The sequence below is a fragment of the Chaetura pelagica genome, unplaced genomic scaffold, assembly GCF_000747805.2.
Source record: "Chaetura pelagica isolate M959 unplaced genomic scaffold, ChaPel_1.0 scaffold123, whole genome shotgun sequence".
Taxonomy (NCBI): Eukaryota; Metazoa; Chordata; class Aves; order Apodiformes; family Apodidae; genus Chaetura; species Chaetura pelagica.
In genome coordinates this window covers 6,735,903-6,759,629 of record NW_009953295.1, presented here as the reverse complement: position 1 = coordinate 6,759,629, position 23,727 = coordinate 6,735,903, and the positions used below count along the sequence as shown (strand labels likewise).

The 23,727-nt window shown below is 38.3% G+C and overlaps 1 protein-coding gene across 1 annotated transcript in view; it reads left to right on the top strand.

Moving 5' to 3' along the window:
• MYO16 (myosin XVI) overlaps nucleotides 1-23,727 on the top strand; it is a 277,452-nt gene that overhangs the window by 5,693 nt on the left and 248,032 nt on the right. Inside the window, 1 exon segment of the mRNA XM_009997923.1 lies at nucleotides 15,141-15,404. Within this exon segment, the coding sequence (XP_009996225.1) occupies nucleotides 15,141-15,404 (264 nt within the window).

Sequence of the window (23,727 nt, the reverse complement as noted above, 5' to 3'; positions counted from 1 at the left end):
GGCAATAAAGAGATTCTGATGAAAGGTATTTGTTTGATAAGCTTATAATGAACAATACAAAAAAGGAATGCTTATATCATACACAGTAATTCTTATTGTATTTTGAAAGACTGAACCTGAGTCTGGTGCACCAGTGATGTACAAAACAAAATTTTAATTAATTTTTAAAAAAGTTTTGTCAGTATAATGATTCAGATGTAATGAAGAATGTCTGAAAAATTAAGTAAAACTACTTTTTAATTCTACAATCAAGGACAAATGGTTTTTATCATACAAATCTTGATGAAAGTAGAGCCACAGCTAGAACATTTTTACTTCTGTTAAACTCTTGTCTCTCTCCCTATAAACACAGTATGGGTACAAGCCAAGAGGGAAAAAATGAAATTACTTACAACCCATGAATGCTAGGACTTCTATATCCTAAGTATTAGCTTATTCTGCTAGTTATTTTTTTATTTTCATTCTTCAGTTCCTGGGTTCATGTGACAATGACAGAAGTTCAATGTTATTTTTTATTTAATTTAAACTAATTTTCTACTTTGCCTAAGTATTAAAAAACTAGAAATCATGACACTGGGTGCCAGGAAACAGGTAAAAGAACCTTTAATGCAATATCTGTATTTAGACATAGTAAGTGATATTTACAAAAATATATTGTGGGCCAGCAGCAGCCCAGTTATCCTTGCACTTCTGTAAAAATTGTCAAGTGTGCCATCTTATTAATAACATTTTGCTAACAGGAACAACTGAATACAACTTTCCTAACAATAACAACTGCTTAGAATAGCATTTGGGAATTATATTAAGATGAAGATTCATATTAAATTGTTTTTTAGAAGGATACATTGTGAAGTAATTGCACGAGAATGATATGAACTTGGACAATTGAAGGCTACAGGATTTCTAACTTTGTATTCAACTAAAATAAGTTATTTTTGTAATATTTTTCATGGAAATTAGATTAATCTTATGAATAATTTCTATGTCATCATTTTGTTTCCCACTGTAAATAAATCTGTCATGAGAGAGAAGCATCAGCATTTTCTGTGGAAAACTTTACTGTGAACTTGTAAGGAAAAATAAATCACTTATATTTTGGTACTTGGACTGTGTTTTTATTCTGATACAGTGATTCTGTAGACACCAATAAATCTAGCCATCTTGAAAATGAGATGAAAGAAAATTGTAAAGGTCAAGGTCTCATAGTTTCTTATTATATTGGCACAGCATGCATGAAGCTTCAGAATTCTGATATTCTGATATTACATTTTTGAGAAGACTGCTGCAAGAGCAGAGAACAGCAAAAAAACCCTTAAAGCTCTTCATTTCCACATGTGGAATTGTAGTAATATAGCCACTTTTCCTCAAAAAGTTTGTGAAAATGTTGAGGCTGAGGAACATATCTTGCACAGTCGGAAAGTTGTAAAAGCAAAGAGAAATATCTGTGTAATGAAATTAACAGCTGCATCAAAATTGCCACAGTAGAAACATGGTTATTTTAAAGCAAGTAGTATTTTAGGTTTAAGCAATTATAATTTGTTCTTAAGCAAATGGAAATATATTAAGTCAATGGAAGTTTAATTTGATTGGGAACACATGAAAAATTGTCCTTATGCAATTTATATCTGTCTATCTATCTATCTAGCTATCATGTATTATACACATATCATAAAGGAGCACCAACAATTAAAAAAAACCAAACCCAACACAACAAAACATTGTTTCTTAAAAGGGTATTTTCTATTTACTTTCAAGCAACTGCATTCAGTGTAAAGACAGCAAAATAAGAGCTACTAAAAGAAATCTTGAAGTTCTAGTATTTTGACTGTTGGAAATACCCTCAGGTAACAGATAACATGGATCAGTCTGTTGTAACCTGCAGAAACACCAATGTAGTATCACCAGATCCGTTTTCCTTGACAGTGACAATTATTGTACACTGAAAGACAACTTTCTGTGACAAGTTTCTGCCATCTGCATGTGATTCAGAGAGCTGGGATGTATTCCATTTTAATTTCTTTTTAGCCAGTAAGAAGGAAAATGTCCAGGTGTGCGGACAAGAGGGCACAGAGCAGTAGTAGAGGAGCATTTGGTCATTTATTACTAGGTTTTTACCCAGCTAGAATACAGGTGTTCCTTGGAAGTGTTCTTTACTCTTTTCTTCATAGTTGATTTTGAAACAGAAATGTTATTCTTGAGATGAAGGAAAATGTGGGGTCTGATATCTTTGACCATAAATCCTAGTGAGAATGTCTCTCTATGCTGTAAGACTTTTCAGAAGAGGTTGAAGTGATATTCAGAGCATGCAGACAGGCAACAGATCTGGGCCATACCACCTCAGGCTGGTGGAGTCCTGCTGTGGTGCCACTCAGTGCTAATCCTATCATGAAGTAGGACATATCAAATATATATGAGACCTTGTAAAGACATGAACAGAAAATTGAGGGATTTATTAAAGTCATATTTTAAAAACCAATCAGTGGCTTTCAAATGTGATCCTTTTAGTATATAAGGAATTTAAGTTTTCTCCTGTAAAAGTTTTGTTAAGTGTTGATATCAAACCTAAGGAAAAGAAAGGAGGGAGGTAGGTATGTAGAAATTTCCCCTTTTTTTCATCTTTGTGGAAAAGGGTATTATTATGGTAGCTTATTGCAGGAGGTTCTAAGGAAATTTGTGAACTCAATGTATCCCTTACTTAGCACTCAGATTACATGAAACAGGAGAAATTTTGCATTCAGGTTGCAGATTAAATGAGTATCTTGCTTTTCAGATATTTTGCTTTGTACACAATTACTTGATTTTGTTAGCTGCAGTGCTAATACTAGTTACAGAAGTAGTATAAGTAAATCATGCAGACAGTTGTGAAAAGTAAAGCTCTTAAGGCAATTAAATGTCATACTCGACTCCTGCTATTCACCAATGAGTATATAGATTTACTGTGTTTTTGAGAGACATTTTTTCTGTCTTGTGAGAAGTAATATTGAAGCTAAAATAATAATTTCTCTTTGATTTTTACTTCAGTTTCTTCAATAGCTTTGAAGCATTTTTATATGTTTGTCTAGTTATTTCCTAAGTGAAGGAACTTGAAGTTTCATATAGACTAGGAGTCTATTCATTGACACTCCTCTCTCTCGCTCTCCCTCTCCCTCTCCTTTTTCCTCCTTCTCATTTTTCATTATCTTCTTCCACATGGTCAGCAGGATTTCCCCATTTTAACTTAACCCAGAAGTGATATTGTTCACAAGCATGTGTGGTAGTGATTTTCTGCACTTCTTTTTCTTATTCTGTATGTGTCCATGCAACTGTGCATAGTATTATCTGACCATGAGTATAATGCTAAATGGTACATATGGAAGGTGACCGTAACAACCTATTGTAAACTCTGTTGTCAAGACAGCTGCTCAGCTTATGTTCATTTTCACTTATCCATGAAGATCCAGCTGAGCCTTAGTGAGCGTCCTTGCTATTCTAACCAGGCTCACCTAACACATAGCCAAAACCTGCCATCTCAGAACAAGGGAGAGAGAAGTCATTCAGATGCCAATGATGTAGCTCTGTATACCAGAAATTCTCCCAGATTGCTTCTCTGCTGGGAAGCAATGGAGAACCTGGAGGGTTCTCTTGAGAGTACCATGCACAGCTGTCCTCAAGAGGTACCAGAGCTGAGTGAGGGAGCTTCCCTGAGTGCCAGAAACACTGGTTGGTGCTTTTATGTGACTATCCAGCCAGTATACCAAACAAGTAATCTTGCAGTCTTACCTTTAAATCTTATCCATGTGTGTTATTTTTATCTTGGTACTCTGCCTAAATTTACGCTATATTAAATTCATTTTACTGTTCCAAATTCCCTTTCCTTTTATTCTGCATAATCTTTCTTTTTCCCTTTCACCCTTCAAATTTCTGTTAACTTGTCTCTCCTTAGTCACTGCTTAGCTAAGCTATGCATATTTAATTCTTTTCATCTTTCCTCATAAATCAGTCCCTCAGGCCCCAGAACCATTTGTGGTAGTTTCTTTTGAACTGCTGCAATTTGACTGTCTAGAATTGGATGCAGTATTCTGCAGAAGTTGCCTTTCTGCAGAAAGGAGGAGGGCCTGTTTCCAATTCTTTTGCTGTTTGAAAACTGAGATGCCAATCCCTTGATACACAATGAACAGTGACCAAAGACCTACATACTAGTCCTGCTGCAGAACTTTTGTGAGCTCCACTGTGCTGTAAACTAGTTTTCCATCTGCTTTTACTTTACAGTAATATCTGTAAATTATTAGATTGTGTGTAGAACCACAGTCCAGTTGGCACAGGATTTCCTTTCCTGTGTGCTTGCCAAACCTTATGGTTAGGTCTATCAACCACTGTTTCCTTTTTGGCTTTTGACTACCTGTGATGCATGATGCTGAATATCCTCTTTGTCTTGCTCTACATATATATATATATATATAAATTTTTTTTTAATCTAGATTTGCTGCATGCAAGCTTTTGCAAATTTTGATTTATGTAAGTTTTGCTTGTGTTTTCTGTAATTCTCATATATTGTGTGCATCTTGATCCCTAGCATATATGCAGCCTAAACAGTGATATCTGGAAATAATTGTGATGAAAGAACTGCTTCAGGTTTGGAAACAATCTGATTTTTTTTGTTTTGTTTTTACTTTCTTTAGACATTAATTTACAGTTAAAAAGTTGGTTATTTCTGCTGCTGTTCAACTTTCTCAGTACCTATGAGGAATAGCAACTGTAATTTTTGGCTTCTCACTGTGCAGCTATGTGTTAATTCGCCCTTAAAAGTTGCAGATTTACAAGTGTCAGGAAATCTCTGTGTTTTTCATCATTTATTGTGATCTGAGTGTCCTGGATCTGCTTAACAAGCCCTTTGTATTATACCATGGTGGCAGGAAGAGTTTTCCAGTGCATCTGTTCCCAGATGCACATCCTCCCTTCCTCCCTGTCCTGTCTGTACCTATGGACTAGAGAGAAATGTAACGTTACATCTCCGTTTAATGCATTGTAAGGAAATAGCTCCTATCCTCTCAGCTTACTTGCAACTTCGTAAGTTTTGCATTACAGCCAAATAAAGACAGCCAGGTCTGTGCAAGGACTACTAGGAGATTTATTTTATTTTTATTTTTTTACTAGAGGACTTCTCTTCTCTTCCTTCTTATCTTTTTTATTATCCTTTGGCAAGCAAAGAGCTTCTTTGATCTCATTGTGCCTTCTGATTAGGAGCTTCCTGAGTTTTACTTGCTGTTGGTGTGATTTATAGCAATTCAGATTATTAAAATATGACCAAATGTGCTGATGTTATTTTCTCAAAGGCTTTGTGACTGACAAGCCTTATTAAGTACTTTGTGTTAATCTAATAAATATACATTGCTTGCTTCTGGAAATGCCAAATAATGAGCGACATAAACTTGTAGATCCAAAAGTGAATAAAAGTTTATAAGGGTTAGCTCAGCCTATTTAGTTTTTCTTCCAACATGTCTATATATAGCTATGTGTTAAAAATGTATAATGCAATCAGTTTGAGTCAAATGACTGTTGCTTTCTGATTACTTGTGACTCTCCCCATCCTGACCTGGAGACTTACAATATTTCGTTAAAAATATGTAAAACTTGTAGCTTTAGGAATAACATTGTTAGTCTTTGGGAATCATCTAAGCATAATTTGCTTTGATTTTTCTACCAAAGTCTGTGTCATTATGCTACCTCGGCATGTGAGCATATTTCAGTCTTTCTTCCCATCATAATTTCCAAAGCTGTTACCCAGTTTTGAGAAGATGTTTCAAAATCAGGTGAATTGTGACGCAATTTATTCAAACAAGTGAGCAGTGTTTGTTACTACATTGCATAGGAATGTTGTACAACTACTTACTTCATTATGCAGTTCCAACTAGCACTCTCTATGGCAAAGGCTATGGACAACATCTAGACACCTCTTCTAATAAACAGGGGAAGTGAAACTCCCCCAGATTGTGTTCTCTATGCCCTGTTCAATCTTCCATTTCAAAAGACTTTATAACCTTGAACGCTGTTCCCTGTCTACACATACTCTCCTACTACTTAAAAGAACTTGTACCCATGAAAACTTTTGGTTTTAAGTTGCAAAATTCCTTTCCACTATGTTGCAGTGCCGTCTCCACTTTAGACACTGTGAATTTAAAAGCCACATAAAATATGATTATGTCCTGCAGCAGAACAGGACAGCATTCACAGGAGAATCAGGCCCATGTGCTATGCAGTTTAGATATGTTTCATTTCTTCTCCATGAACCTTCACCATGTAAACATGAACCAGTATGTAACAGTATGTAACAGTTAACTAATTAAGGTATTAAAAATAAAACTTTTTTTTTCTCCTTTCATTTTTCTTTTTCTTTCTTTTTTTGGTAAGGATCCCAAATTTAATGGACTCAGTTGATCAAAAGCCTTCCTTAAAATCCGTAAGAGTGATAGTTATTGTTTCAGACTATTGTCTGGAACAGGTGTTATTTGAAGATGCTGCAATAAAGCCCTGAATCCATCTTGAGGACAGACTTTCATCTCCTAAAAGCTCAATAACGTAGGATACTAAATCAGAAGACATGAATGGGTTAATCTGTTTTCCTCATCTCTGAGAGTACACAGGTTTTTTTCAGTTGTAAACTCCAGTGCTCCGTAGCAGGCAATGGCATTTTAAGGGTTTTTTTTGCAAGAAGTTCTGATCTTTGAGGCAGAACATACTTGGGGTATGCTGTGGTTTGTGGAAATCCATACTGCACCTTTGTCTCATCCTCCAAGGGAGTACAGAAGGATGACAGCAGTAGAGACATGGAAACAGCAGCTTTACCAAGAGGAACGGTATGAGCTTGAGCATCCGTGTAGTTTCTGGATGTGATCTACAGATGAGGACTACTGCTCTGGGATATACACAGTTCCTCTCAAACCAGTCATACATGAGTTCCCTGGGCTGTAAGCCAGGGAAAAGAAGAGAAAGAGCCCTTGCATGTATATTTGAAACCCGTGTTTCATGACACTGAAGGCCAATGCATGGGCAGGCAGTGTGGCTGTGCTTCTTGAATAGGCTGGCACACAGTTAATTACTTTTGCCTAGAACATAAAATATCCATATGTTACAGACTGCTACATGGCATAAATCACAAATGACAATGCAAAGCCCTCTCTTATATTTAATTCATTATTTTTCAGGCTCTCTCACCATAAACATAGGATCCCGAACTGGTTTATTCTTTTATTTAAATACAATATTTTTTTTGAGAATACTGCTGTAACATCACTGAATTGCTGACAGATAGATAATAGAGTCTTTTAGAAAGCCTATAGAGTTGATTAATAGTGTCTGATAAGTAACTATCCCTTGGTATCAAGCTGGAAATTGATTGCAATTCCTGCTTACCAGTCTAGTCACATTGAAAGGTTCTTGGTGAGCAGCACAGAGAAGTAGGATTTTATAAGAGGATGGTTACTTGAATGTGCTCAGGATTACTCTTCAGCAAAGACAGTGTTGGGTAATAAGTAGAAAACGAGGAAGCTTTGTATATCGTGTCATTTAAGAGCCCTAACTTTGTAATTAAACCCAAAAGAAACTCTGTGGAGCCAAGAGCAGGAGAAGCACGTCAGATCCTTTACTACAATCTAATTTACTTTCAGAAGACTTGGCATTAATCAAATTCTTTGCATTCTTTACAAGGTAAATAGTTTACATTTATACTACTCCCTCATGATTATCTGCTTGTGGGTTGAGGAGAGGACCCAAGAAAAAAGAATGAGCTCATCAGTATGGTGAGCAAAGCACTGCTGACCTGATGAAAATACTTTAGCTGTTAAAATCAGGCTGAGCGGTTATGAGCACCACGCTTCAGTTACAGCTTAATAAACGTAATGGAGAGGCTGTTCAAATGGTAAATAATTTTCCCTGTGCCGAACAAAGGATTTTAAAATCCAAGTATTTTGATACTAACCTTCACATTGCAATTTGAGATGGATTTAAAGTAATCTATCCCCTTCTGTGGGGAAAGAGGTATTTCTTTTTATAACTGGAAAATCAGTATATGATATGTAATAACTTCCGATTTCTCAAGAGGCCACCTATAAAATTGCATTGATCTGTGGTCCAGACACCATAACTTCAGTTAGGCTGTTGTATTTGTACAGTAGATTTCATATGGAGTTAATTTCAGCTGCATAAATACTAATAAATTATTATTTGTAATTTAATAATACATTTAAATAATATGCATTTTTGATAGTAGAAAATCATAATGTATAGTAAAGTTAAGATGTGTAACAGCAAAGTGCATTACTGAAAGGGTTAGTGCTCTAGTTTCTGATCTGATTTCTATTATCAAACATGGGGTGTAAATTGATTGAGCTTTTTTAACTGGATGAAGCTGCACTGATTACACCATCCTTGTGTCTGGATCTGAAATGCCAAAGCACTTGCTGCTCACTGCATGCTTTTCCCGTATATTTTTTAGTACTGTGAATATGTTTAGTTAGCCAGCTTTAATACTGCCATGTAATGGTACAGTGTTTATTAAAAAAAAACCCAAAACTCTTTTTTGATATTTAATGAATGCTAATCTGTTTAACAGTTCATATAATTTGTTGAAATTCTCTAATATTTTACCTTCTGAAATTCAGGAGAATTTCAGGTATTTAAATTAGATGTAGATATTTAATTGTATCTATGGAGAGGGACTGTTACCATATTATTAGCAAGAAAAGACCAAGATTGGAGCTAAAGTGTCAGAGAACCCAAGTCAAGCATGTGTTTCAGAGGGTTTTTTTACCTTTTTTCCTTTAGTGAGATCAAGATGCTTGAAGAATATTATTGAGGTAGCAGTCTCAATAAGATGTATTCTCAGAATCTCAGATTTTCCATTTCTCCAGGCAATTTAAGCCTTTTACATTTTGTTTCTATGCTGTAAAGACTTTAGTCCTTCAAACACCCAGAAGCTTAGGTATTTGTTGTTTAAAATATAATCAAAACTGACATGAATGTTTACATAAAAAAGATGAGCGTGTGTCTTAGAATCTGCATATTTGTAGTTTTAAGCATTATGCACCATAATTCTGTGTCACCTTTATGCTTGCTGCATTAAGCAATGTCAGCAGTTCTGTTCTGCGTGTGCCTTTAATAAAGAGACAAGTTTTTTAATCTGCCGTACCTTGCAAAATACATACTCACATCTCTGAATTACAGCAGCAAATATTAATATAATGTGGAAAGTCAAAATACAGTACCTATGGGCACAGTGGCAAAGTCCTTTGTATTGCCTGTGCAAACTTGTATATAGGCATTCAGCTTCACATTCTGGAAATGCTTCCTGACATGTGATCCAAATTAGATAGGAACATTATCAAACACCTCCCCTCTCCCCAGCAATGTGAATTACCATCTGAGGTGCATTTTCTTAGGATGACTACAATCCTTATTTTAAATGCCAGAGCAAGTGAATAGATTTCAGTGACATAAAGCCGTAATAAATGGAAACATAAAGGAAAGCTGTATCAATAATGTTTCTGAAAAGAGATGGCAAGTGTCCTTATATACTATAAAGTTACTTGGGCTCAAATCACCTGCAGGCAATGCAAGAAAATGCCTGTAGCAATCACGTTCTTTCTTTCTGTTTGTATTTCATCCCCCTATCCTGTCGTTCAGGAGCTGGAGCTTAAAGTGCCACAAAATATTCCTTCTCTCACCTTCACAAAGAGAACTGGTGGCAATTCAAAGGAAGTGGTTCCTCTTTACTCAAAAATCCATTGTTTGTACAGGCAGGATCAAGCTCATAATTTGTGTTGCAGTGCAATTGGCACTCTGTCCAATTGTGAGCAAATTCTTACAATTTTATGAACAGCTTGTTTTGTAGCAATGATGCTTCCCTTTCCCGTGGTTCAGGGTGGACCCAGTCAGTGAAGAAGTTCTACACTAGCAAGCGTTCTTGAAACATTTTTTCCCCCTTGTTAGTTACAGTGGTAGTGACTTCCTTTCTCCCATGCTAGTTAATAATGTGGTATGACAGAAGGATCTCTGATTTTGGTATTTCAGTTTTTTATAAAGGTTTTTATATTGTGTGCTTGTACAGAAACACAGACCTTAAAACCAGATACATACCAACAATCATGTTTATTCTAGTCATTTTGGTCCAGGGCAGTTAATTAAATACATATTACCCTGGTAAGCTTCTTCAGTGTTTTGATGGAGACACTGCTAATGAGTTCTCCAGCGCAATATACCGTGACGGTCACAATGACCTTATCAAATCACTGTACATAACTGTAATTTGTCATACACTGAGGCAAAACCAACATAAAATAATCTTCAAATATGGTATCTTATGTAATGAGATATAAACTCCCATGCAAATTGATTCAGAAGGCAGCCTTTCTCCCTACCCACAAATCTTTCTTCACAGAATCACAGAAACACTCTGGTTGGAAAAGACCTTTAGGATCATCGGCTGCAACCATAGCCTAACTTAACCAAGTGCAGTGCTTAAACCATGATCCTAAGTACCACATCTATACACCTTCAGGGATGGTGATTCAACCACCTCACTGGGCAGCCTGTTCCAGTGTTTGATAACCCTTTCAGTGAAGACGTTTCTACTAATATCCAATGTAAAACTCCCCTAGCACAGCATGAGACCATTTCCTCTTGTCCTATTGCTTGTTATTAGGGAGAAGAGTCCAACCCCCACCTTGCTACAACCTCCTTTCAGGTAGTTGTAGAGAGCAATAAGATCTCCCCTCAGTCTCCTTTCCAGGCTAAACAACGCCAGTTCTCTCAGATGCTCCTCATAAAGCCTCATGTTACCATACTGCCTCCTGACTAGCATACATAACTTTGGCTGAGGTCATGTTTTCCATTTATCTTCTGCTATTTGAATTGGTCTTGGACAAGGTTATTGTACAGTTTGATGGTTATGCTGTTTTTCTCATATACAGAAGAGAAAATGAAGGACAGACCTGCTGCACAGATTACTCTTTAGGAAGCTCTAATAGCTTCTCTTTCAAGCTTGGCTGTAGCTGAGTCATCAATGTCTAAACAGTAACTGTTTACACCCACCTATTAAAGTTGAGGATTTTAGCAGCTATTTTGTTTGTTTATTTGGTTGGGTTTTTTTAGCTGAAGCTGTTGCTGCTATTGGCAATGCTAAATTAGGACAGAGTGGTTGGCATACTCTAAATGGAGGAGCTTAATCCTGAGGATTAGACTATCAGAAACTCTGTACAGTTTGACCAGGGAAGTGCATATTTTCATGCCTGAGACAGCCTAACCCTGTGCATTGGTACAGACTGGGAACTGACTGACTTTAGCTGCAGCCCTGCTGAAGAGGATGCAGGATTTACAGGAGATGCAAAGTTGAATGGGAGCCAGAGCTGCATGCTGGCTGTAAATAAGGCAGACCACACAGTGGACTATATTAGCAGGAGTATGGCCAGCAGAGTGAGGGAAGACATTGTCCATTTCTGCTTTGGGCTAGTGAAGCTGCAGCTGCAAGTATATGTGTAATCTTGATACTCCCAGTGTCAGGTGAACATTGAGAAATGGAGGGATGGCAGCAGAAGGCTACCAGGATAATTACAAAAATGACAGACCTGAACTCTTGTCAGTAGAAACAGTAGTAACAAGGGGTAGTGGCCACACACACAGGAAAAAAAAAATAATTAAAAAATCCTAAGGCATTTTTGATAGAAGGCAGTGCAGCACTGGAACAGGTTCCTGAGATAATTTGGAGGTTCTCCATTAATGGAGATTTTCAAGACTCTGCCAGACAACACAGTTGCCTGTGAAAGTGTTTAACCCCATGCTCAAAGTGGCAGATGCCCAGAATTTCTTCCAGAAGCATGTCTATAACTCTGTCTATACCTCTCTTGGGTTTGAGTCTGGCTCCGTTGGTGTGATAGCAAGAAACTCTGCCTCTTGTGCCATCACTAGTTCTGCACGCTCTCTAGGCCGCCATATTAAGAGCAGGGATCTGCCTGGTTCTAAAACTGGAACCGAGCATTACATGCTTTAAATATGTGCATCTGGAGGATTAATTAAGAGTGTTTGCCTTATCTGCACCTTTACTATGTTGTTTATGTCCAGCTTAACCAAAAGAGGCTGCTGACCTGAAGCTGTTATATCCACAGTTAGATGCTGATTGCAAGTATCAGGTTCCAATTGTGCTGAGAGAAAAAAATCCTGTTTGCAACTCATTACTTCTCAGTTGAGAACAGTGCCCAAGTGGATTAAGAGTCTTCTCACTCTGCCTGCGCTGTTTGACTCCAGCCTCAAACGAAAACCAGTACATGAGGCCAGTTCTAGCATCGATCACTCTTCATGGAACAAATCGACAGGCAGTTTCACAGGCTCAAAGTCATGCCACTGGAATGGCAGAGCACACTTAAGGCAGCCACATGCTTCCTGAAACTGAAATGTGGCTGTATGGACCCATCTTTGCTGCACTGTATTTGACCAAGATATTAAGATAATTTGTTTGACTTCTCATCCTGAAGGAGTAAAGCACTCTTGACAACAAAGGTGTCTTGCATCTTTCACTACTCTCAGTTGTGATGTGGCAGCAAGCACCACCAGTTCCTCCTCAGAAGCTGCACATGAGTTAAGCTGAGAAAAAACAAAGATACAGTTAAAGTCTGCAAAGATATAGTTGTCAACAAACAACACTGATTTACAGCAAAGACTAGAACAACAGCAACAGTTCTCAACCTCAGCTGAGTTTTCCGTTACAGACAGCAACTTCAGCTGTAGTCTGTAGGAGCCCAAGTGTGCTTCTTCTTCCCTTCTTTAAAGACAAGGAAGGAACAGAGCAGAAGTAAAACTCTTGTACATAGTTTAACACAGCAAGCTGGTTTCCCTCAGAGTCTGGCAGGCACTATACCCAGCTTTAGAAGCATTAGGGTGCAGGATTAGAGACTTAAAAGCCAAAAACACTGAGTAGGCTTAAGGCCTGGGTACTGAGATATTTTATAAAAAGTCTAACAATTCTAATAGGGAAGATCTGAAGTTTGCTTATTCCCCAATACTATGGTGACAGAAAGAGATGCAGTCTTTAACTGCTTTGGAACAAGGGTGGTCCGAGTCCAGATCTCCTTTTTGACTCAGTGCTCTGAACAGAGGGATGGAAGCAGGGAATAAAGTTACATCTCTGCAGCTTTAGGGAGCTACCCTTTAATTTCTTTGTCTTTTCCAACATGTGCTCAGAAAGGAAACATATCATTTAAGGTCAACTGGAAGATTTTTTTATAAAGAAGTTGTTGGCTTTTTACATACAAAAATAAAGGGTTTGTGTTTTGGCTTAATGCAAGCCAATACTTGTTTCCAGTTTTTTTACTTTGACAACTCATTTTCTTCTAACTAGAAGGGCATGCTAAGAAAGGAACAGAAATTATAGGAGGGAAAGGGTAGCCTGTGTTAAAACAAATAGACTGAACTTGACCTGTAGAATGGTATTCCATATCTGCTTCAGTTATGGAGTTTCTCAACAAGACATTTTGGGCACTTGTTGCATAAATGTGTGCTCCTCCATTTTGGGAAATCTAATTTGAGACCTTGGGTTCTAATTCATAGTGCGTATGTATAATATGTAATGGAATATATAATTGAATGCAATCTATAATGAAATTATATCACATTGAATTTATGTAACATATAAATATGCAACGTAATTGATATAATGTATGGAGTGATTAGCATGCAGACCTAGGACTAGCACTTTGATAGTATTTTATTATGATTTCATGATACATAATAGTTGATAGAATCTTATGCCTTTAGAGCAAAACAAAAAAAATCAATAAAAGAATATAGAATTCTTGAATAGGACCCCCCAAACTAGTGATTTTAAAAGAAAATTGTTGTCCTTCAGTTCTTCAGTAGAGGAGATAGATAAGAATACCCCTTTATCCCTCTTCTTTTTTTTTTCCTTATAAATTAAAATAAATATTTGTGAAGCATTTTCATGCTATGATGATGTGAGCTTTACAAAAGCCTGTCAGGAAATTATTAATTATGCCTTCAGAGCCAAGTTTGAATGATATTCAGTAGATTTGACATATGTCAAGCAACAAAGAGGTCATTTAGTCAGGACCTACTCAGCTGGTGCCCTTAATGAGGTAGGGGTCCTTTAATGATGTAATTACAGATTTAGCAAAATGGGTAGGCAAAAGCAACCTAATTAAAGTTGCATAATAATGCTTAGTTTTAGTATTTCTGAACTGCCCAAGGTGCGTTGAGTCTACATCTTCAAAAGCTGTTCTATCAAACTAAGGAGAGAAAACCTCTCTTATCTGGGCCACTGACTGTCCTTAGAAATTACAGATTTGGGCACCTAGCTGACATAAGAAGAATCTAAGTGTGTATACAATGCAGAACCTGAGTTTTACTACTCCTGGCTCAGAAACACTGATAGGAGTAACTGCGATGGCTGCCTTGGGGGCGCGACTGCGGCTGCTGGGGCTTTGGGGTTGCTGCGGCGGCTGGAGCCCAGGGGACAGCAGGGACACGGCTGAAGCTGCGGCTGGAGCTCGGGAGCGCGGGTGCAAGGGCTGCTCTAGGAGCGCTGGATGACGGAGGCTTTGGGGAGCAGTGATCCCAGCGTTTTTTGGTGTCCTCCAGCTCCCTTCTACCATTTCTTTGGCTCTGTTTGTGCAGCTCCTTGGCGAGCAGGCTCCATGAGAGAAAGCAGGAACAAGTTCCTTTTTCCAGCCACAGAAGGCTCCCTTGTATCTGGCCTCCTATTCCTCTGTCTTCTATCTTCTTTTCTTCTCCCTCCTTTGTTCCAGCAGCAGCGGACAACAGGCGGCAACGACCTATAAGTTTGATTGGTCTTTTAGTCCGCTCAGCTCCCAGTCCCAAGGTGCGGTTCCTGCAAGGGCTGGGTCCTGGCTGCAAACACAGCAAGGTGGGACTGGCTCTCCCTGTCCCTCATTGTGTGAGCCCCTGCCCACAGCCCCCTCCCCACAGTGTTGCCACTGTTTCTCTTTTTCTTTTTATTTTTGTCTGTTTAAGTCTCTATCGCAGTCACTTTGGTTGAGAGAATTATCTTTTATGGAGGCTGGTTCTTCACAAGGCTTCATGGCACATTTGAAGACACACTGTTGCATGATCTAAATGTGTTTATCTGTAATTTCTTACAGGCTGTTTCCAGCTATGTAATGTTTTCCGGTCCCATGAGATGGAAATTGAGCAGTGCTTGCTGGAGTCCCTCCCTCTCGGCCAGCGGCAGCGGCTGGTGAAGCGGATGCGCTGCGACCAAATCAAAGCATATTATGAACGAGAAAAAGCCTTCCAGAAACGGGAGGGCTACGTGAAAAAACTGAAACATGGAAAGAGCCATCGAGTTCGTTTTAATCTGGCTGATATGATACAGGATGCAATCATACGTCATGATGATAAAGAAGGTACTTGGCAATGCTGAACTACTTTTTTTCTTTTGGTATAGCTAAAAGTTTCAGAGGAAAAGCTTCCCTGTTCTGCTTAACTCTCTTAAGGGAAAATGCTGTTTTACAGAATAGCAATCGTAAAGTGACTGTCATAATAGACTACACAGTCATGTATGGCATGCAACATATTATAGCTTGTTACTAAAGTAAATACGGCATAGAAAATAAACATTCAGAAACCTAATGAATTTAGTTGGATGTTATTATATGTATAAACTATTTCAAAACCATTAAGGACTATGATCGTCGTTACGTGTGGCCTCATATAGGCCATAGAATTTAACACAAGTTATTTTGAAAATTAGCTTCTCAATTTTGGACAAAACCTGAAGTGATGAGTGCTGCTGTTAGTGACACTGGCCTAGCTAGAGTAATGAGATAGTGTTGACCGATAGTCACACCAGGTAGTGGGTCGTCTTTCTGGCTGTGAAATGGTCATTGTATCCTTTGAAGTGTGTAACCGTATTTTAAGGATTCTGTTTCTAGTTTCTTGGCATTGTTTGAATCCCTGGTGCAGCTGATAGTAATCTGAAGAACTTTTAAATTTACTTCTCCAAAGGAAGGAAACCTTGCAGTAATAATCTCAAGTTTTAGAAGTCCCCACGAATCCTCATGCTCTTGTGTAGGAGATATATAAGAAAAGAACTGATGCTATGCTTTTGGCAACCCCTTTGCAAGCGTTTTATGTCAGCTCTTTGTAATCACACTTGTACAAAAATACCTGAATAAGGGAGGCTTTAAGACAAAGTAATATAACGCAAGCAAATCTGCAAATTTTCCTAATGTTTATCAGTTTGATTAGTTATGGGTTTTTTACTCCTGTATCTTCATTTTAATGGGCATTTGCTCTAACTATCACTGCTTATCACTGAGGTATAGTCCTGCATGTTTAGATCTATAAAGGAAATTAATCAAAGAGCTCTTCTCTTTAAGTACCCAGGGAATAATTTATTACTAAGTTACAAATAAAATTTATAAGCTTTCAATCCATTCTCATAGTATGTAAAAGTATGGTGATTATAAGTAAAGATTTTTTTCCTTCATGTTCCCATAGCTGTCAACTTTCTCTAAAAAACAAGCAGAATACTAGATTTAGCATTCCCTAAAAGTCAGATACTTGAGGCTATTTTTGACATTTATGGTGAAGAAATGTAGCTTGCTCATTGGAGTGGTGGTGGGGCATCAGCAGTCTTATGTGTTCCCCATACTTGGCCTTGAACTGCACATGAAACAGAGTAAAAAGTTCAGCAACTACTAAATAGCATGTACATAAAGGAAAGATACCTCAGGCAGGGGAAAAAAAGGTGGGGGAAAAACAGGGATGGTGTCTTGCACTTGAAACAGATAAAACAAGTCCCCAGAGCAAGGAGCCCAAACTAACTACACTATCCTGAATTTCATGCCCATGACCCTTTCACAGGAGGTGAAAATGTCATTATTTTCATTAGGCAGCTTGGGGTCCTGCAAGTGTCTGTCTGATGTGATTTTAGCAAAGGGTTCCCAGAGCCTGTTTGCTTTGAGCTGAATAATGCTATACTAAGTAATCTTACCATATGAGCCAATAACAACAAAAAATAAACAAACAAAAAAAAATATTGAAATTCATAGGCATAAAAGCTGCTTTCCTACTACTGTTGCTGCGTGGAACATCCAACCATGACTCCAGTGAGTATGTCCACATTAGGGTTTCAGTTCAAATTAGACATATGCTGTTGTAGTAAATATCCCTTTGCTGTATTTGGTTATGTTTTATGCACCATGCAGACTAGATTCCTTTCAGATGAAACAGAACTGGAACGTGTGCTCTGGAAGCACACCTGGTGCCAGCAAACAGTAATGGGTTTTCAATCCGTAAGGCCAAACTAGATATAGGTTGAAGTAATCCCACTGAAAAAGGTATGGCTGGGGAAGTTGGGCTTTTAGCATCACCTGTTTCTCTTGTCAGTTTATTCATATTTTGGTCTTTCATTCAACATCCATCATTCATATTACACATCACTATTTACTAATGCAACCAGTAGGTGAACTTTGATGGATCCTGGTCATTGCATGAAGTATCCTCCTCCTCATGTCATTTTATCTGTACAACTGGAGTAAATACAGCTTTGGTGTGAAAAACAAGATCTGAGCCCTCCTCTTCACGAGGTCCCAAGGCAGAAACGTCTGCAATTTTAAGGTTGCAGACTAGAGTGAGCAGGTATTTCTTGGCTTCTTAAATGTCACAGCATCTCTTCAGATCCCTCTTTTGGTAAAAAAGCCTGAGGGACTGAGAAGGAGGTTGTAAATACTGGGTCAAGCACACAAAAGGTGGGAGATGGGTTCTAACAGCCTGACAGCTTTCCTTTCTTCCCCTAAATCCATGTCTGATCTCCAGGATCTGGCTCTCACTGCACAGTGTGCTCAGTAATCAACAGCATTCCCAAATATGCTCAGTTTGAATATAGGGACCCAAATTCAGCAACAAGTATTTCCAAAGTGTTTCTCTTAGGAAAAGCTTGGCATTGAACAAGCATTTTTTAAGAAGTAGCTCAATGCAAGTAAGTAGCAGAGAAGTATCATTACATGAATTAGTAATAATAATTAAAGTATTTAGAATAAAACCCCTCCTGCTATATGGAGATAATTTGTTATCCTGTGAAAAATGGGATTCAGGCTGATGTGAATATTGGATGTTTTTTAATAAATGGTGAAGGTAATTTGAGAACTCACCAAATCTTTAAAAAATCAGGTTTTTTTAGTAAGCATTAATAATCATCAGTGGGGCATTTCAGTGCAGTTTGAATGTCTTTACTTTTTTAGAGAGAATTTTCAATTTTTGTTTATAATGAGATTTTTAATGACAAATGTAAATGTGTGTTGCAACATATGCAATACTCAAATAGCTTTCATAGCCTAAATTCTATCACATTTCCTTGTGATAATTAATTTTGTAAGTTTGAAGTGCAAAGGCTTAGAAGGGACTAATTCCACTTGATATATAATATAACTGACATGGCTGTGAATGAACCTCATCATGCCAGTTAGGATGTATGGGCAGACTGTGTTCTGTCCAAGAAGATGACTGTGCAACCTGGATGCTTTAAATTAAGTAACTGGATACACCTAGACAGAGTCAATTTTTTAATGAGAACGTAAATGTTTTTATACTGTTTTCATGATTCTTGGGTTCAAAATGCTTATATGTCCTTCAGCTTCACAGCTTTCAGGGTGTGTATGTTTTGTAAAATACATACAATTTTTGTCCAGTTTTACCCTTGGAAGAGGATATACAACAGCAGAATCATGAAATAGTAGACTAACCCACAGAGAATTGAAGCTGAACCTATTTTCTTCAATTTTCAGATTTATTTAGGAATTGTTTGTAAATCTTGGTCTCTTAAAGGGTTTACGCACAACTGTGTGTTTTCTTCATTCTTTAAACCAAAGCACTATCCAAGTCTGACTGTCTGGTCCTCCTCTGAGACTGTTAAGCAAAATCCTATTTGTTGATGCATACTTTTACTTGTTTGGGCTATGGTTATAAACAATTTATGTCAGTTACATACTGATTAAGTAGAAAATGTGGGTACACTGCATGGAGCTCATGGAAGAGCAATAAAACCAGGAGGAATTATATAGAGTGATTATGGAGGAGGAGATGACGACCTATGAGAGGGATAAAGCAATGCCCACATCTGAACAAGTTTGAACACTGCTGGTACTAGTTCAGGCAGAAAAAACCCACCCATTCTGTAGTCACAAAGGACAGCTAACAAGGGAAATTTTACAGTTTTATGAAAGGAATACAGAAACTCCAGTATAAAAAGCGGAAAAGGCGTGACAGTAAAATAGAAGTAGCTCCCGAAGTGAAGTCCAAGGACTCATTTCATGAAGTTCAACAAGGCCAAATCAGAGTCTGCACCTGGGTTGCAGCAACCCCAAGCACAAATACAGGCTGGATTTACCCTTGGAAGAGGATATACAACAGCAGAATCATGAAATAGTAGACTAACCCACAGAGAATTGAAGCTGAACCTATTTTCTTCAATTTTCAGATTTATTTAGGAATTGTTTGTAAATCTTGGTCTCTTAAAGGGTTTACGCACAACTGTGTGTTTTCTTCATTCTTTAAACCAAAGCACTATCCAAGTCTGACTGTCTGGTCCTCCTCTGAGACTGTTAAGCAAAATCCTATTTGTTGATGCATACTTTTACTTGTTTGGGCTATGGTTATAAACAATTTATGTCAGTTACATACTGATTAAGTAGAAAATGTGGGTACACTGCATGGAGCTCATGGAAGAGCAATAAAACCAGGAGGAATTATATAGAGTGATTATGGAGGAGGAGATGACGACCTATGAGAGGGATAAAGCAATGCCCACATCTGAACAAGTTTGAACACTGCTGGTACTAGTTCAGGCAGAAAAAACCCACCCATTCTGTAGTCACAAAGGACAGCTAACAAGGGAAATTTTACAGTTTTATGAAAGGAATACAGAAACTCCAGTATAAAAAGCGGAAAAGGCGTGACAGTAAAATAGAAGTAGCTCCCGAAGTGAAGTCCAAGGACTCATTTCATGAAGTTCAACAAGGCCAAATCAGAGTCTGCACCTGGGTTGCAGCAACCCCAAGCACAAATACAGGCTGGACCGAGAATGGATTGAGAGCAGTCTTGAGGAGGACCTGGGCATGTTGGTCAATGAAAAGTTCAACATGTCAGTAATGTGCATTTGCAGCCCAGAAATCTAACTGCATCCTGGGCTGCATCAAAAGAAGTGTGGCCTGTAAGTTGAGGGAGATGATCCTGCCCCTCTACTCCATACTTGTGAGATCCCACCTGGAGCACTGTGTCCAGTTCTGAAGCCCACAGCACAGGGAGGACAGAGCTCTTGGAAGGAGTCCAAAGGAGGGCCACGAAGATGATCCGAGAGCTGGGGCACCTCTCCTATGAATACAGGCTGAGAGAATTGGGGTTGTTCAGCCTGGAGAAGGGAAGGCTCTGAGGAGACCTTCCAGTATCAGAAGGAGCTACAGGAAAGGTGGCAAGGGATTTTTTACCAGGGTGAGGGGTAATGGTTTTAAACTGGAAGAGGGTAGATTTAGTTTAGATGTTAGTAAGAAATTCTTTACTGTGAGGGTGGTGAGACACTAGAACATGTTGCTTAGGGAGGTTGTGGATGCCCCTTTCCTGGAGGTGTTCAAGGCCAGGTTGGACAGGGCTTTGTGCAGTCTGGTCTAGTGGAAAGTGTCCCTGCTGTTGCAGAGGGGGTTGAAACTAGATGATCCTCTAGGTCCCTTCCAGTCCAAAACATTTTATGATATGATTCTATTTCTTATGCAATGCCATAAAGTATATAGACTGGACAGCACATTTGGAAATGGTGAGAAGTATGGTTTGGTAGGTGGGATAAACTGGGTGACGTGAATATATATATATAAAGATGAATTTATAATGTGGTTAATGCAGAGACATTTCACACCTGAGTCTGATCAGAATTTCACTCATAAGAATTCATTTCCTTTGTTATTCAGAAAGAGTGCAACATGTGCTCTCCAAAATTACTCTAGCAGCTACTAATGGGCAGAAAATGCATCTCTGATGCTGCATATTAATAGGTGTGATCATTAATTGGCATTACAATTAATTTAAAAATAGGCTTCTAGATATTTTTACCAGTGACCTGCTTTGTCTTAAGTTTAGAATTGAATTATATACTCATATTTCTCACAAAGTTTAAACCTAGCAAAATGTTGTATCTTTGTTCTGTTTGGAGGGGTTTTTTTGTTTGTTTGGTTTTTTGTTTGTTTGGGTTTTGTTGTTGTTGTTTTGGTTTTGGTTTGGTTTGTTTGTATTGTTCCTAACTGAAATGTCATCTTTTATCTCACCCAGGGAGATTGAAGGGAAATCCTCCTTCTCTTTTTCCCTGCAGCTTCCTGCAATTTCTCTTTTTTAAAGTACTATGCTTTTCAGTGCTGTTGGTGGGCCACATTGACCCACACTACTATCAGTGAGCATTTGGAGGGATTTTGCAACCATCATTCTGTTACAACATGCAAAGAAGCAGAAGCTGCTGAATAACTGAGTGTGCTGTGTTTTCTGACACCAGTTTTGTACATCTGTCAAGGGGATACCTGTAGTTCATTTTCCTTTAAACCCTTTGTAACTTTGTTCTGTGAGATGTTAAATCTCTATTAATAGTGGACAGCAGGACATCACTCATAAAATATTACTGCAAACTGGGAGATGTAGCTAAGCAGGCTTCTGCATCCCATTCCTTCCCCCTGTGAAATAGGCATAGTGCACCTACACTTAGTATTAGCATGAACTCAGATTTTCTTCTCTGATACACATACTCCAGCATTTGCTGAGCCTGCACATCAGCTTTGACTCATGTACAAGCAATTAGGAAAATAAATGAGCAATCAGGAAATAAACTGAGTGAATCTGAGCCTGAGTTTCTCCTTCAAATATGAACTAGTCATGCTGAACAGATCTTGGTATTTTGGCCTCTTGAGTATAAGGGATATGCATCCTTCCTGAAGCAATGGTGGAGTTGTTGCTATTGACAACACTGGGAAACAGTGGCTGCTTCGAAAGAGATTATTTTTTTGAGTGTGAACTGATAGATAAAATTGCCATAAAGAAAAGAGGCACTAGAAGTGAATGTGACTGTCCTGTACCCAAAATCTAAGAGAGAAAAATAAAGCACTGGGTTTAGTTTTAGTCATCTTTTGGTATATTCTGTAACTCAGTCTTTCAGAAATACGGCAACATTACCCAAATGATAGGGCTGTCAGGAATTCTGTATATGTAGCATCTTTTGATATGAAAACTCTGTGTAGTCAGGATGTATACATACCATAATGTCTGCCATGCTGGCGGGGCATGGACAGTCACTGCAGGAAGTCCAGAGAGGCATCAACTCAATTTTGAGACAAGAGAGATTCTCCTTTGAAAATCAGCATTTCAAAAGGGAAGTGCAGATACCCTAAACCTAATTAAATCCCGTTTCATGCTTCTGATGGGCAATATGCAGACTCTGTGGCAGCATTGTGATTCCAAATAGCTGCAGCACCGAAGTGAGTGAGTGTTATTAGCACTAATGCTGCATCTGCAACAATGATTCTTGGTCCTTTCAGTGGAGCTTAAGCTTCACTCTGTGTTCTACTCAGCCCTTCTCAGCTGCACCCGGGCTTCTTCCTAACCCTGAAGAGCTACTGACGTGGTTCTTTGCCCTTTGCAGGAGGATAGGGTGGCTGAGAATACCAAGGGATGCCTGCAAAAAGTCGTTCAAAAATCAGGAGATACCGATATCCCACTTTTTACTGTAGTGGCCGCTGCTGGGGGAGGCCTCCCCAACCTGGATTCTAGCACCAGCACATTGGTTGCAGAGTAGTTCTATTGTCCTGAATAGGGGGTCCATCACCTGGAGTGAAAGAAGCCAATTCACATACAAAGTAAAGATATTTGCTTTAATATCCAGTTCTGTGCAGAAAAGCGAGCCAGGTGGTGTTCCACAAAGCAAGCTCAGCTTCCCAAAGCACTACTTTTATACTCAGAAACTTGCAAAATTACTTTATATCCAATTATATTCTCTCACTTGTGTATGTGATTGGTTAACTAGTTCTTCACTTGCGTTTAAAGTGAGTGCTTAAAAATTTCACTACACATGCTCACTGAGTAGGGCGCTTTTTGTTAGCAGAGGTCTCTATTGCCTATGGGTGGATGTTTTAGCATGCTAATAGTACATTAGTATATTGATGAGATGTTAATTAGTTAGTGTTTAATTAGTTAGTGTTAGCTAATTAGTTAATTAGTTAGTGTTTTCTACCTAGTGCTCAAGCTATAACCAATATAAGTTGTGGGGAGTACTTCTTTCCATCCCTTTCATGTGTCTCGCAGGCTTATGTCTCAAGAACGCGTTGTTGACTACTTGGGACATTTTTTAATCTATTTTTTCCTGTTTCAGTGTTACGTAAGCTCTGCTTTTAGTCTGTCTCTTCTCTTTTATGTAATTTTTCCCCAAAATTTTGCTTGTATCAATTAATAACCAACTTTAGTTGCTTAGTGCAGGGAGAAAAACAGGGATCTCGTCTCACTTCTCCCCTAAGATGCCAGTATTTCTAACCATCTGAAAGATGTAATGCTATTGTGAGATTTGGTAGTATTATATTGGAGAATATTGGAATAATAAATATAATGGAAGGTTTTAGTATTATTAATTATTTTTCCTGAGCACTGTATAATGTACAATATTACGATAAATTTCAGTTACATTAATTAAAGGCGTGTGTAGGG